General features: G+C 38.5%; 1 protein-coding gene across 2 annotated transcripts in view; it reads right to left on the bottom strand.

The window, feature by feature from the left end:
• Nucleotides 1-14928, bottom strand: part of WDR35 (WD repeat domain 35) — a 114632-nt gene that overhangs the window by 42586 nt on the left and 57118 nt on the right. For both annotated transcript variants that reach the window (XM_006880655.1, XM_006880656.1), the window contains one exon: nucleotides 846-990. In XM_006880655.1, coding sequence (XP_006880717.1) covers nucleotides 846-990 — 145 coding nt within the window. The remainder of the gene's footprint in view (nucleotides 1-845; nucleotides 991-14928) is intronic.

Genomic DNA, 14928 nt, shown 5'->3' with positions numbered 1-14928 from the left:
AAAAAAAAAGAACACTTCCTTGTATGTGTGTGTATAGCATCCTTTCACTTATAGCCTGTACACTTCAGGATAGATCTTAAAATGCTCTTTTTTATAATGAATGCCATACCATTTCTCTTCAATGCCATTGGACAAACAGGCAACATGGTGACAGTTGGAGAAAAGACTGAAGTTGTCAACAATTTCATTTCCATTGGATTCACAGTCAAAACTCACGGAAGCAGCAATCAAGAAATCAAAAGACTAGTTTCAGTGGGGAAATCTGCTGCCAAGGACCTCTCCAAAGTGCTGAGGAGCTAAAATGTGAATTTAAAGACTAAGGTGCACCTGATTCAAGCCATGAATTTTTTTTTAATTTCAATTCCTTCCCATACAACTGAAAACTGGACAAAGAATAAAGATGACAGAAGAAGAATTTATTTCTTTGAACTGTAGTATTGATGAGGGATACTGAATATCTCCTAGACTTCCAAAAGAACAAACAAATCTGTCTGGAAGGAAGGGCAACCAGAATGTTCCTCAGAGACAAGGATGGTGAAACTTCTCACTTACTTTGGGCATAGTTTCAGGAGGAATCTGTCCTCCTGCAAGAGATAACATGCTGGGAAAGGCAAAGGGTCAATAAAAGAGAAGACTCTCCAGGAAACGGGCTGTCACAGTGACTATTACTTGAGTGGGAGAGAGATCATAAGGAAGGCACAGGACAGGCAAAGTTCAGACCCGTATGCCATAGGGTTGCTCTGAATCACAGTCGACTTCAAGGCATATAACAAACAAACAACAACACGTCTTATTTAAACATAATGTGGCTTAGCTACTGAACAGCTATTTACCAAGACAGTTACCTTTCTCTCCCTTCTTTTCGTGATCGCATGATCTGATTGATTTCCAATGCTGTTAGTTTCTTTGCCACACGATATTGCCAGATATAAAATGCTTCTTTTGAAGCTGCTATCACATGAGTTTTGGTCATCGCAACAAATAATGGCACTATTAAAAAGAATAAGAAAATAAGCTATAGTAAATAAAAGAATGTTAAAATGTTTTACAAAGTACAGCAATAACCATATTCAACTCACACACAGCCTCAAAATGCCCAGTCTCTGAAACAAGAAATGAATCTAAAGTAGGACCACAAGAAAACACTTGACAACATATTTTCCCAATGCAGCACATCTTTTCATTTCTTGATTGCTGATACCATGGGTGTTGACTGTGTATCCAAATAAAATTAAATAATTTTCAATCACAAAAAAAAACCTGAAACAAATTTCAGATTTGTCAAAGCTAAAATTCTTCTATAAAACAGGTGGATTAAAATCTTCATGTGTTTCAGTTAGGCAAACGTTTCTTAAATCAGAAGCACAAATGACAAAAAAAAACAGTAAAAGTGAATTTAATAAAATTAAAATCATATGTATATCAAAGTATACCATTAAAGATGTGAAAAGACACTTGACAGAATAGTAAAAAATACTTGTATACATGTAGCTGATAAAGAAATGTATATCTAAAACACATAAAGGACTCAACAATAAAGATAACTAAATTTCATAATTGATAAAGGAGACGTACAAATGCCAGTAAGAACATAAAAAGTTTTTTTAAACATCATTCATTATCCATTAGGGAGTTTCAAATTAAAACCATAAGAAGATCCTAATTCACATTCACTGTCTTTGTTGGTAAATGCCATGAACTACAACTCATAATTATGAAAAACTGTACCACACCTTGTGCCATTCTCATGATCTCTGTCATGCACAAACCCACTGTTACAGTCATTGTGTCAATCCATTTCACTCTGGGTCATCTTCTCTTTCCTTAACCCTCTAACTTTCTCAGCATAATATTATTTTCCTAAGAAATGGCTACTCCTGACAAGAAGCCATAAGGATGTGAGAAAAGTTTCACCATCCTTGCCTCTAAGCAGCACCCTGGCTGAACTTCATCCAAAAGAGATTTGTTTGTCCTGTAGTTCATCCATGGGATGTTCAGAACTCTTCTCCAACACCACAGCTCAAAAGCATCAGTTTTGTCATTCAAAAAGCACGTCATGTATTAAAAGAACAAATTCAAGCCATGAGTTGCAATACTTAAGGATGCTTTGAGCAGAATAGTAAATAATCCAAGAAGCATTAAAATAAAGGTGGAAGGGTAAAGAGAGTCACTGTTCCAAAAGGTACTGGCTGACATAGAAGAATTTCAAGAAACAATGTATGAGCAAGAGCCTGTGGTGATGAAGAAAGAAGTTCAAGCGGCCCTGAAAGAACTGGCAAAAAACAAGGCTCCAGGAATGGATGGCATACCAATTGACATATTTCAACAAACACATGCTGTCCTGTATGCACTCACTAAGTTGTGCCAAGAAATCTGGAGGACAAGCACTTGGCCAATTGACTGGAAGAGATCTATATTTGTTCCATTCCAAAGAAAGGTGACCCAAAAGAGTGCAGAAATTATCAGACAGTATCACTGATATCATATGCAAGCAAGATTCTGATGAAAATGATTATAAAGTTACTGGAGCAGTACATAAACAGAGAACTGCCAGATGTGCAGGCTGAGTTTAGAAGAGACCGTGGTACTAGGGAGATTACAGCTAATGTTAAATGACTCTTGGCTAAAAGCAGAGAATACCAGGTGAATATCTATCTGTTTCAATGACTATGCAAAGGCGTTTGACTGTGTGGATCACAACAAACTGTGGCTGACTCTGAGAAGAATGAGAATCCCAGAACACTTGATCGTGCTAATGAGAAACCTATACTTGGACCAGGAGGCAGAACAGAGCAAGGAAAACACTGCATGGTTCAAAATTGGGAAGGGTGTACACCAGGGATGTATTCTGTCTCCATGCCTTTTCTATTTATATGCAAAACAGGTCATCTGACAGGCTGGGCTGTATGAGGAGAAAGGTGGCATCAGGATTGGAGAAAGTTTCACCAACAACTGCGTTATGGAGAAGGCACAATCCTGCTTGCTGAAAGTGAGGACATGAAGCACTTGCGGCAGAAGATCAAGGACAGCAGCCTTCAATATGTATTGAAGTACAACATAAAAACAAACACACAAAAAACCCAACAAAGATTCTCACTACTGGGTCAACTGGCAGCATTATGATAAATGGTGAAGAGACTGAGAGTGTTAACAGTTTTAGTTTCCTTGGCTTCACAATCAACACTCTTGGTACCAGCAACCAAGAAATCAAGATATGAACTGCATTGGGAAAGGTGGCTGTCAGTGACCTCTCCAGAGTCCTGAAGAGCACCGATGTCTGTCTAGAGACTAAGATGTACCTTATCCAGGCCACAGTCTTTGCAATTGCTTGCTGTGCATCAGAAAGCTGGACAATGACTAGTGATAATAGAAACAGAATTGATGGCTTTCAGCTGTGGTGCTGGAGAAGAGTGTTGGAATATACCATGGACTGCTAGGAGAACAAACAGGTTTATGCTAGAGAGGGTGAAGCCAGGCTGCTCCTTGGAGGCAAGAATTCTGAGGCTTCATCTGACATACTTTGGGCATGTTGCAAGGAGGGACCAGTCCTTGGAGAGGGACATCATGTTTGGGAGAGTGGAGACCTTTGATGAGATGGACAGATACAATAACTGGGATAATGAGGGTAGGTGTGTCAGAGACAGTAAAGTTGGCACAGGATAAAGCAGGGTTCAGGGCTGTTGTACATAGGGTCACTATGAGTGGCAAGTGACTCAACGGCACATAACAACCACCACCATAAAATCAGATCTGTCTCACAGCTGACACTCCAGAGTATCTTCAGTGGCTATAAACTACACTGGATGAGACTGTCCATTTTTATCCCGTAAGCAGCTAGTAGATTTGAACTGTATTTAGGTTGGCAGTACAACTCTCTACTATTAAGCTATAAGAATTCCGTATAAAGTACATTCTTCTTGTTATATACCATCAAGTTGAAACCAACTCATAGTTGACCCTCCAGCGAGTTTTGAGAGGCAGTAAACTGCACAGAAGGAGACAGCCCATCTTTTTCCCATGGAGCAGCTGGTGGATCCAAACCATGTGCCTTCAGGTTGGAAGTGCAACCCCTTAACATGAGGACACCAAAAGCTCCATGGTGAATCAAGTGCACAGTATTCCTCACAATAAATATGACTAAGCAAAATCAGGTGTAAATTATTTCATTTTCTTCATAAACAAAATCTATAGTAGCTTTCATGCCTTATTTTTCTTCTTCCAAGAATAGATTTGATTACCCATTTGATTATCCTTAGTTTTCTGACTAATTGGAATAATAGAATATGAAACAGATTATAAAAATTGCTTTTTTTTTGGAGTTGGTAGGGCTATTGACTCAATTCTGATTCACAGCTACCCTGTGGATAACTGACTGACATCCTGCCCTATCCTGCACCCTCCTCACAGACTCACTGTTCAATGATCAAACCCTTGGCTGCAGTCACTGTGTCAATCCATCTGGCTGGGTGTCTTCCTCTCTTTCTCTGTTTTTCTACTTTTACAAGCATGATGTTGTCCCCCAAGAACTGGGCCTTCCTGAGAACAATGGCCAGTGTAAGACAAATTCATCAATCCATGTTTTTAAGGAGCACCTGAGCTACAGCTTCTTCCAAGACAGATTTTTTTTTCCATTTTGCAGTTCACAGGCATAAGAGCTAATATTTACTCATTTTCATTCTGTTGTTGTTGATTGCCTTCGATTAAGCAAGAGTCATAGCGATCCTATAAACAAAAGGCCTGAAACCTTTTTTATAACTACAATATTTATCAAAGTTCATAGAGTTTCTGGAGGCATGTTGTTTAGGAAGTGGATGCCCCTCCAGTTTCTTACTAAATTTCAAAGCATTTTTAGTTCAGCATTTCTTTAATTTCCAGAATCCTGTAAGAGGGACACTCCACATATATGGAGGTATTTCATCCTTAAAGATCATATATAATAATTTATAAAATACCTGTATTCACTACTTATTACCTTTCGACACAAACTATACAAAGAGCAATTGCCAGGATTAACTATATTTTTATACAAAAAATTGCATTTGACAGCAAGAATATAAGAAAGAGGAAAGCATCAACAATTAGAAAACTTCTTGTGATTATAACGGAAGCTATCATTCCCCTGCAGGGATGAGGGAAACCAAGAAGACGCAGTCCCATACAGAAGACTTTATGGAGAGGAATAGTGTTCTTTTGTTATTTTTTAAAAATAAATAAATAAATAGAGACTTGTCAACTCCAACTCCATATGGAAGGAACCGGAAGAATAAACTACCCTAACCTCACTCTCCTCATTTCTTGGCCCCTCACTGGTCAAGAGACTAAAAGCCATAGAAATGTAATGAGGTCATGAAAGAATAGCATGTTAGGATTGAACGGACAAGTAGGTAAATCTGTGATAAGAAAAGAATGCAAGTCATGTAGACTTTGTGGGTCCTAAGTAAGATGCCTCTCCTAGTACAACAAATTTGATAACTCTTCATAAAATAATTTGTAAATTTAAATGATATAATGAATGAAGAAAATGTTGGGAAACTATACTTTAGAAATTACTACTATATGGTACTTCCTGAAATTTTTGAGCATCAGTTCTTTTTTGGTACAGTGACTCTGTGTATTCGCTCCACCTTCTTGTGATGCTTCCTGGGTCACTGAATATATTGTCCATAGCAACTTTTAATAATGTAACTTGAGGCTAAATTTGTTTTCCCGTTCTCTCAGCTTGAGAAATGCAGAGCAAGTTCTTCCCTTTTTATTCTCCAATTCCAGCTCTCTGTACATTCATTCCATTATAATACTTTGCTTTGTCTTCTCAAGCTACCCTTTGAACTCTTCTTTTCAAATCTTTTGCTTCATCATGTTTTCTCTTCCTTTTGGCTTCTTGATGCTTTAGTGCAATTTTCAGTCTCTTTTCATAATACTATAGCATAATTTAAAAGAAAAAAGTGTAAACCACTACTGAATAAAATGTGAGAATCAGTAGTCTAATTGAAAAACTGTTCAATAATTGACAAGAGCAAGTTCAATAATAACAAAGTTTCAAATAATGAAAAATGATGTGACCACTTCCTTTATCACTGGCTACATTAGTGTATGCCATTCACCACTACTCAGTTTTTAAGTCTGTCAGCACATCTCCTTCCCTTCCTACTAACACCTCCAGTTGGGTAGCTCATAAGAACTTCATACCCCAATTACCTTCCTGGGACATTCTCACTCTTGAAATCATCTCCCAACTTCGAAAACTGTCCCTTTCTTTTTACATTCCTGATTAAGGTAAATGAAACTTCCATTTACTAGTCATTCACATGAAAAGCCTGAAATCATTCTACACTCTACCTTTAAAGTTTGCTTCCCCAAGCAGTAAGATAGAATCTAGAAAAGCAAAACAAACAAACCAAAAAATTCTATTATATCTATTTTTATTTACTTTATCATGAATATCCCACCTCTACTTCTTATATTTACTGTTTACCACTCCTTGTTTGATGTCCTTATTTCTGCAGCCTCCTTTCTACTTGTCTCCTTTTCTCTGATCTTAGATGTGTTTTATTTCTACTTTTGGAAAAGAAAATCCTCTCAAGTTCCTTCTCTGTTGGAATAGAGTCCTTTAAACAAATTATAAAGATCATACTCAGCAGCACCTAAAAACAGTAAACAAATGTCTTTTTTATTGTTGTCAACCCACAGCTGACCCTCAGGTGGGTTTTCAGAGGCTGTTAATCACATGGGAGGAAACCGCCCACCCTTCTCCCACGGAGCAGCTGGTGGATGTGAACTGCGTGCATTGGGGATTGCAGCATAGTTTCTTGCCACTGCTATTGTGTCACTTGTGACTCATAGCGGCCCTATATACAATAGCCCTGAAACCTGCTCTGTCCTGTGCCAACCTTATTGTTTCTGGCATACTTAACCCCATTACCCTATTCAATGAATTGATCCATCTCATCGAGTCTTCCTCTCTTGTGCTGTCCTTCCACCCTCCTATGCATGATGTCCCTCTCCAAAGACTAATCCCTCTTTGCAATATGCACAAAGTATGTCGGATGAAGCTTCAGAATCCTTGCCTCCAAGGAGCAGCCTGGTTTTATCCTCTCTAGGATGAACCTGTTTATTCTCCTGGAAGTCCGTAGTATACTCAGTACTCTTCTCCAGCACCACAGCTCAAAGGCATCAATTCTCTTTCTATCATCTCTAGTCATTGTCCAGCTTTCTGATGTATAACAAGCAATTGCGAAAACTATGGCCTGGATCAGGTACACCTTATCTTAGAGAACATTTAATTGTGCTCCTATTTTGTTAGGGAGCTCTGATGGCCTAGTGCTAAGAAGCTGTGCTGCAGTCTCAAAGGCATCCAGTTTGAATCCACCAGCTGTTCTGCAGGAGAAGGATAAGCAATCTCCTCTCAAAGGACTAACTAACTGCCTCTGAAAACCCACCTGAGGGTCACCTATGTGTTTGTTCCAAACAAAGGGTACACAACAACAACACTGTGTTCTAGGCGGGGCACCGTGCTAATTCCTACATATACATTAATTGAAACACTAACGTGTTCAAGGTCACAGAACATACAATAAGTAATATAAAACTGTACACATATACATATAAAAAAAACCAAACAACAAACAAAAACCCCTGCCTGAAGGGTCACTGTAATACTTGTTTTTAAATTTATAAACTATTTAAAGCTTTTTTATTTTAAAGCTCTAAAACTTAGTTTTCATTAAGAAATATCATGCAAAATAACCATTAACACGGCCAAAATAAAGATATTATGTCATTAGAAGCTATCATGCACACATTTTTGGCACAGTACAAATAAAAGACATTTACAAAACAATAACACTTTAGAAATTAAACAAAGAATTAGAAACTTTTTTGGAAGTATGATGTCAACTGACCAGATTCACAACTCAGGGATCCAAATTCAAAATGTCTATCAACTGAGCAACTTCCTTCAGTTGAATCAAAGTTTTTGTTCAAAATGTGTACTACTACTAAACTCTAGAGGGAGCTAAAAGCCTTTCCTTTGGGAACTACTTACTAAAATGCAGACTGAAAGCTAAGCTGAAGCGAAAGCTCTGCAGGTTGATTAATTCACCAGCCCAAGTTTTGCTCATCTTTCTCTGACTCTATCTTCACTAAAGCATAAAACGATTATTGACCAGTAAATACTCTAACGCTGACAAGTATGCCATTAACATAATCTGAAATTTGCTTACAAACTCTTGACTACTTTCTAATAAAATGTTCTTAAGCATCTCAAACTATTTTACTAAGAAATGTGTACCTGAACTTGCACTCAAGCTCCCTTCTTTTTGACATATTCTAAATGAGCTCTGGTGGCCTAGTGGCAAGAAGGTGCACTGCAATCCCGAAGGCATGCAGTTTGAGGCCACCAGCTGCTCCATGGGAGGACGGGGAATCTCCTCCTATCAGAGGGTCAGCTATGGGTCAGTTCTGACTACAGTAACAACAACGATGAATAATCACAAGGTTTATCATTGGTGTCTGATTAACTTAGGAAGTAGTTTTTTTAGACATGAATTCCTAAGCTAACTGAACTCTGGTCTAGGATAAATGACTTATTTTCCCCCCCCCGAACCTCAGTTTACTTACTCTAATTTGAACATCAACAACCTATGTTATGCAGATGGCACAACCCTGCTTGCTGAAATTGAGGAGGACCTGAAGCGCTTGCTGCAGAAGATCAAGGACTGCAGCCTTCAATATGGATTGAAGCTCAACATGAAAATAACAAACTTCTCATCACTGGGCCAATTGTCAGTATTTTGATAGATGGTGAAGAGACTGAGATTATTAACAGCTTTAGTTTACTTGGTTCCACAATCAGCACTTTTGGCACCAACAGCCAGGAAATAAAGAGACGAATTACACTGGGAAAGTCAGGGACCTCTCCATAGTACTGAGAAGCAACAATATCAGTCGGGAAACTAGGTGCACCTGATACAGGTCATGGTCTTTGCAATTACTTGCTATGTGTCAGAAAGCTGGACAATGACAGGAATGACAGAAGGTGAATAGATGCCTTTGAGCTGTGGTGCTGGAGAACAGTATTGAATATACCACGGACTATCAGGAGAACAAACATGTTCATCTTAGAGAGGGTAAGACCAGGCTACTCCTTGGAGGCAAGGATTCTGAAGCTTCATCTGACACACTTTGGATATGTTGCAAGGTGGGACATGTCCTTGGGGAGGGACATCATGCTTGGAAGGATGGAGAGACAGCACATGAGAGGAAGAACCTCGAAAAGATGGATTGATTTAGTGACTGGGGTAATGAGGGTAGGTGTAATAAGGCTGGCACTGGATAGAGGTTTCAGGGCTGTTGTACATAGGGTCACTATGAGTTGCAAGTGACTTGATGGCACACAACAAACAATTTGAATATTGGCAAGTCCATGTATAAATTAGAGTAATATCCCATGGACTGTCAAAAGGATAAACAAATATGTCTTGGAAATGCTGCAGCCAGGGTGCTTTTTGGAGGCAAAGATAGAGCTACTTCATCTCACTTTGGGCATATTATTAGGAGGGGCCCGTCACTGGAAAAAGACATGATGCTTGGAAAGGTCACAGAAGGAGAGAAAGATGGACTCAGCAAGATGGACTGACTGGCACAGTGGCTCTAATGGTGGGCTGAGTATGTCACAGATTGTCTAGGTGGCACAGGACAGGGTTGGGCTGTTTACAAGGTCCCTATGAGTCATGGTTGACTTACTTGACAGCTCTTAACAACAACCATAAATTGAACATATTAACGATAAAACCTTATAGAGCTATTATTCTTGAGGAAAGAAAAATAAAATAAATAGCATATCACAATGTTTCACACATAATATTTTTTAAATATATTACAGATACATTAATATCACATGTAAACAAAATAATGCTGAAGATTACAAGCAAAAGTACTGTGGAAGATCATTCAAAAATGCCAGAAAAGAAACTACCAGATGTTTAATCTGGATTTAGAAGAGGCTGTGGCACCAGGGATATCATTACTGATGTCAGATGCATTCTAGCTAAATGTAAATAATATCAGAAGAATGTCTGTTTATACTTTATTGATTATGCAAAGACATTTGACTGTGTGGATCATAACAAGCAATGGCTAACATTGAGAAGAAGAGGAATTCTAGAACACTTAATTGTGCTCATGTGAAACCTTTTCCTAAACTAAGAAGCTATTGTGTAAACAGAGCAAGGGAACACTATGTGGTTAAAAATTAGAAAAAGTGTGTTTCAAGGCTATATCCTTTTTCCATAGCTATTTATTCTGTACGCTTAGCAAATTATTAAAGAAGCTGGACTCTATGAAGAAGAATGTGGCATCAGGATTGGAGAAAGACTCATTTCCGTTTGCTCGGTTCCACAATTAACACTCTTGGCACTAGCAGTCAGGAAATTAAAAGACAAATTGCACTGGGAAAATTTGCCATCAGGAATCTCTCTAGAATGCTAAAGAGCAGTAATATCAGTCTAGAGACTGAGGTGCACCTGATCCAGACCCTGGTCTTTGCAATTAATTGCTCCACATAAAAGAGTTAGACAAAGAATAAGGAAGACAGAAGAAGGATCAATGTCTTTGAGTTGTCTTGCTGGCAAAGAGTACTGAATATACCAGGGACTGCCAAGAGAACCAACAGATCTGTCCCAGACCGGATGAAACCAAGTTGCTCCTTGGAGACGGATTTTGAAACTCTGTCTCACATACTTTGGGCATGTTGCCAGGAGGTCTTTAGAAAAGGGTATCATGCTTGGAAGGGTGGAGGCACAGCATAGAAGAGGAAGACCATGGAGGAGATGGATTGCCACAGTAAATGGAGTAATGGGGGTAGGTGTGTTGGAGACAAAGAGACTGGCTCAGGATATAGTAGGATTCAGAGCTGTTGTACAACAGGGTGGCTATGAGTCACAGGCAACTCAACAGTAAATAACAACTAAAAAACTGAGGTATGTTGTTAGGTGCCATCAAGGTTGAGTACAACTCGTAATGACACTATGAACAACAGATATGAAGCCAGTCCGATCCTGTTGCCATTCTCACACTTCCTAATATAATAGAACCCATTGTGGCAATATATCAATTTTTTTTAATCCACCTGATCGAGGATCTTCCCCAGATAAAAACAACAACTAAGAAATCCAGGCACAGAATAGTTAAATAACTTGTACAATTTGCACAATTAGAAAGCTGTGGCATTGGAAACAATTGAAGGTGTGCCCTTCATAGCTATAGCACACTGTCCTAGTAACATTGCGCATGTGTCAGGTAAAGATACCACTGTCATTTCACTTTCATTATCAACATAGGTGTATTTAAAATTCTTTGTCTAAACCACATTTCAAAGGCAGTAAATCGTCTTTGATCTTCCTTGTTCATTGTTTATCTTTCACACACATGCAAAGCAACTGAAAATATCATGGCTTGGGTCAGGTACATTTGAGTCTTTAAACTGACATCCTTGCTTTAGAGCTTTTTTTCCCCCTAATAAAATTTTTCTTTTATACTGGTTTACTTTTATATGTATTTTTTTAACATTGGATGTTTCTCATTTCCTTTATGCATGCCTCCTTCTACCCAGCAAATTGTGTGACTCCATGATTACCCTCATGCCCATCCTCACCCCTCTGCTCCAACTTTCCTCCCACTGGATCCTCATACATGTTTTACTAGTTATCTATTTCCACAATAATGGTCTTATACAGTACTTGCCCTTGTGGGACTGAGTTAGTTCACTTACCATAATATTCTCCAGTTCCTCCCAAGTTAGGCAGTGATTTTCAAAATCATTGCTCCTGCTTGCTGTGTAGTACTACATCATGTGAATGTACCATAATTTCTCAATCCATTCACTTGCGGTTGGACATTTGGGCTGTTTGCATGTTCTTGTGATGATGAATAATGCTGCTATAAACACTGGTGTACAAATCTCCACTTGTGTCTCAGTTCTAATTTTCTTGGGTATATTCCAAGCCATGGAATAGCTGTGTCATATGGAATTTATATGTTCAGCTCTTTGAGGAAATGCCAAACTGTCTTCCAGAGTGGTTGTACCATTTTACAATTCCACCAAGAATGTATGAGAGTTTCTATATCTCCAAATTTGGCAATACCATTTCAGACAAGGGTCTCATATCAAAAGTTTACAGAATCCTACAGGGCCTCCACAAGAAAAAAGACTAATAACCTAATTACAAAATGAGCAGAAGATATGGAAAGACTTTTCACAGAGAAAGATAATCAGATGGTCAATAGACACATAAAGAAATGCTCAAAATCACTGACAATAAGAGAGATGCAAATGAAAACCAAAATGAGATCTCATCCCAGTAGCATTGGCAAAGTTTAACAGGACAGCAAGTAATGAATGTTGGAGAGGTTGCCCTAAAGCTTTTAAAGAGGTCACTGGTAGCCTATCTGCCCAATGCAATATGTCACTTGACTTCTTGAATGCTTCTCTGTAAGTGTCAATTGCTGAAAAATGAAATACTAAACAACTTCAATCCTTTTTCCGATTAAGATGATGTCACCTATATATACCTAAAAGTTGCTACTATTTATGAAAAATACCATATTTTTATATAACTATATTCTCATTTAGGTTATTAATTAAAGTAAATCTTGCTTTCTAAAAAAAAAAGGATGATGTCACCTACCGGTCTAGTTCTGATTTTTTTTTAAGTTAAGGTATAATCTATACTGAAGGCAGTAGTCTTTAAACTTCTTCAGTAAATATTTCAAGTTCCCTGAATTTTCAGCATGTATATCTGCATATTGTTGCTTACTGAATGTGGATTCTTCATATAGTTTAGTTTCCTAGATTATTTCCTCATCATACAAATGGAATATATCTGATGAAAGGATTTAACTTTGATGCACACCTTTCTTAATTTTAAACCAGGCAGTATCTCCTCATTCTGTCCAAACAGCTTCCTTATCTATACACAGGTTCCACATGTTTTGGCATTTCCATTCTTCTCAATGCTATCTATTGTTTATTATGATCCACAGAGTCAACTGCCTTTGTCTCAATAAAAAGAAAGTAAACATCTTATTGTTATATGTAAACATCTCTGTTTTCATCCAAGATCCATCTGACATCAACAATATTTCTTGTTCCACAGCCTTTTCTGAATCCCTACTGAAATTGTAACAACTCCCTGTCCAGCTAGCTGTTTTTGAATGATCTTCAACAAGATTTTACTTGGAAATGATATTAGTCATTGTTGTTATTGTATATGTTGTCAAGTTGCCTGTGATTCAAAACAACCCTGTGTACAACAGCTCTGAATTTTGCCCTATCATGAGCCAATCTCACTGTCTCTGACACACCTACCCCATATTTCCCAGTTACTGTGTCAATTATCTCCTCCATAGTCTTCCTCTTCCGTAATGTTCCTCCACCATTCCAAACATGATGTCCTTTTCCAAGGAGACTGGCCTCTCCTGGCACCAAACCCAAAGTATGTAAGACAGAGTTTAAAAAACTTTGCATCTGATGAGCAGCTTGGCTTCACTTTCTCCAGAACAAACTTATTCTCTTGGTGATCCATGGTATGTACAATACCCTTCTCGAGCACCACAACTCAAATGCATCAATTCTTCTTCTATCATTTTAGTCAATGTCCAACTCTCTGATGAACAGCAAGTAATTGCAAAGAGCATGGCCTGGATCAGGTGCACTTTAGTCTCTAGACTGACATTGTTGCCACTCTGGAGAGGTCCCTGACAGCAGATTTACCTAATGCAATTCATCTTTCAGATTTCCTGACTTCTGGTTCCATGATAATTGATTGTGGAATCAAGCAATCTGATATTGCTAACGATCTTAATCTCTTCTCTATCATGATGCTGCCAATAGACCCAGTTGTGAGAATCTTTATTTTCTTCCCATTTAGTTTCAATCCATATTGAAGACTTCAGTCCTTGATTTTCTACAGCAAAATGCCTCAGATTCTCCTCAGTTTCAGCAAGTAAGGTTGTGTCATCTGTATAATGAAGGTTGCTGATGAATCTTCCTCCAATCCTGATGCCATATCCCTCCTTATAAAGCCCAGCCTCCCAAATGATCTGTTCCACACAGGGATTGAAAAGGTATGGAGACAGAACACATCCTTAATGCACTCCTTTCCTGAAAATGAATCATTGCTTTGTTCTGACTACTGCTTCCTGGTTCAAGTATAGGTTTCGCATGAGCACAATTAAGTGTTCTGGGATTCCCATTCTTCTCAAGGTTAGCCATAATTTGTTGAGATCTACACAGTCAAATGTCTTTGCATATTCAATGAAACACAGAGAAACATTCTTCTAGTACTCTCTGCTTACAGCCATTAGAGACACACCAATCAACGCACTAAGACATCATCTCATCTCAGGAATAATAGCAAAGTAAAAAACAGAAACAAAACAAAACAAAAAAAGCCCAAGCCAAAAAAAAATATCAACAAAGTCTCAGAACATATGGTGCTACTGGAATCCTCTTAACACTACAAGTGGACAATAAAATGGTCCACTGCAGAAGAAAGACAGCTATTTTTCCTTGTTGTTGTTGTTGTTATGTGCCATCGAGTTGCTTGCAACTCATAGCGACCCTAGGTACAAGAGCTCTAAATGCTGTTCTATCCTGTGCCAACCTAGCCATCTCAAACACACTTATTCCCAGCGCTCCAGTCACAGAACTGATCCATCTCATTGAAGGTCTTTCTCTCCTTCGCCGCCCCTCCACTCTGCCAAATATGATGTCCCTCTCCAAGGACCAGTCCCTCCTTACAACATGCCCAAAGTATGTCAGACGAACCTTCAGAATCCTTGACTCCAAGGAGCATTCCGACTTCACCTTCTCCAGGACAAACATGTTTGTTCTCCTAGCAGTCCATGGTATATTCAACACTCGTCTCCAGC

This window comes from Elephantulus edwardii, unplaced genomic scaffold, assembly GCF_000299155.1.
Source record: "Elephantulus edwardii isolate Elephantulus edwardi_28Jun2011 unplaced genomic scaffold, EleEdw1.0 scaffold00009, whole genome shotgun sequence".
Lineage (NCBI taxonomy): Eukaryota > Metazoa > Chordata > Mammalia > Macroscelidea > Macroscelididae > Elephantulus > Elephantulus edwardii.
This window is presented reverse-complemented; position numbering and strand designations above follow the sequence as displayed.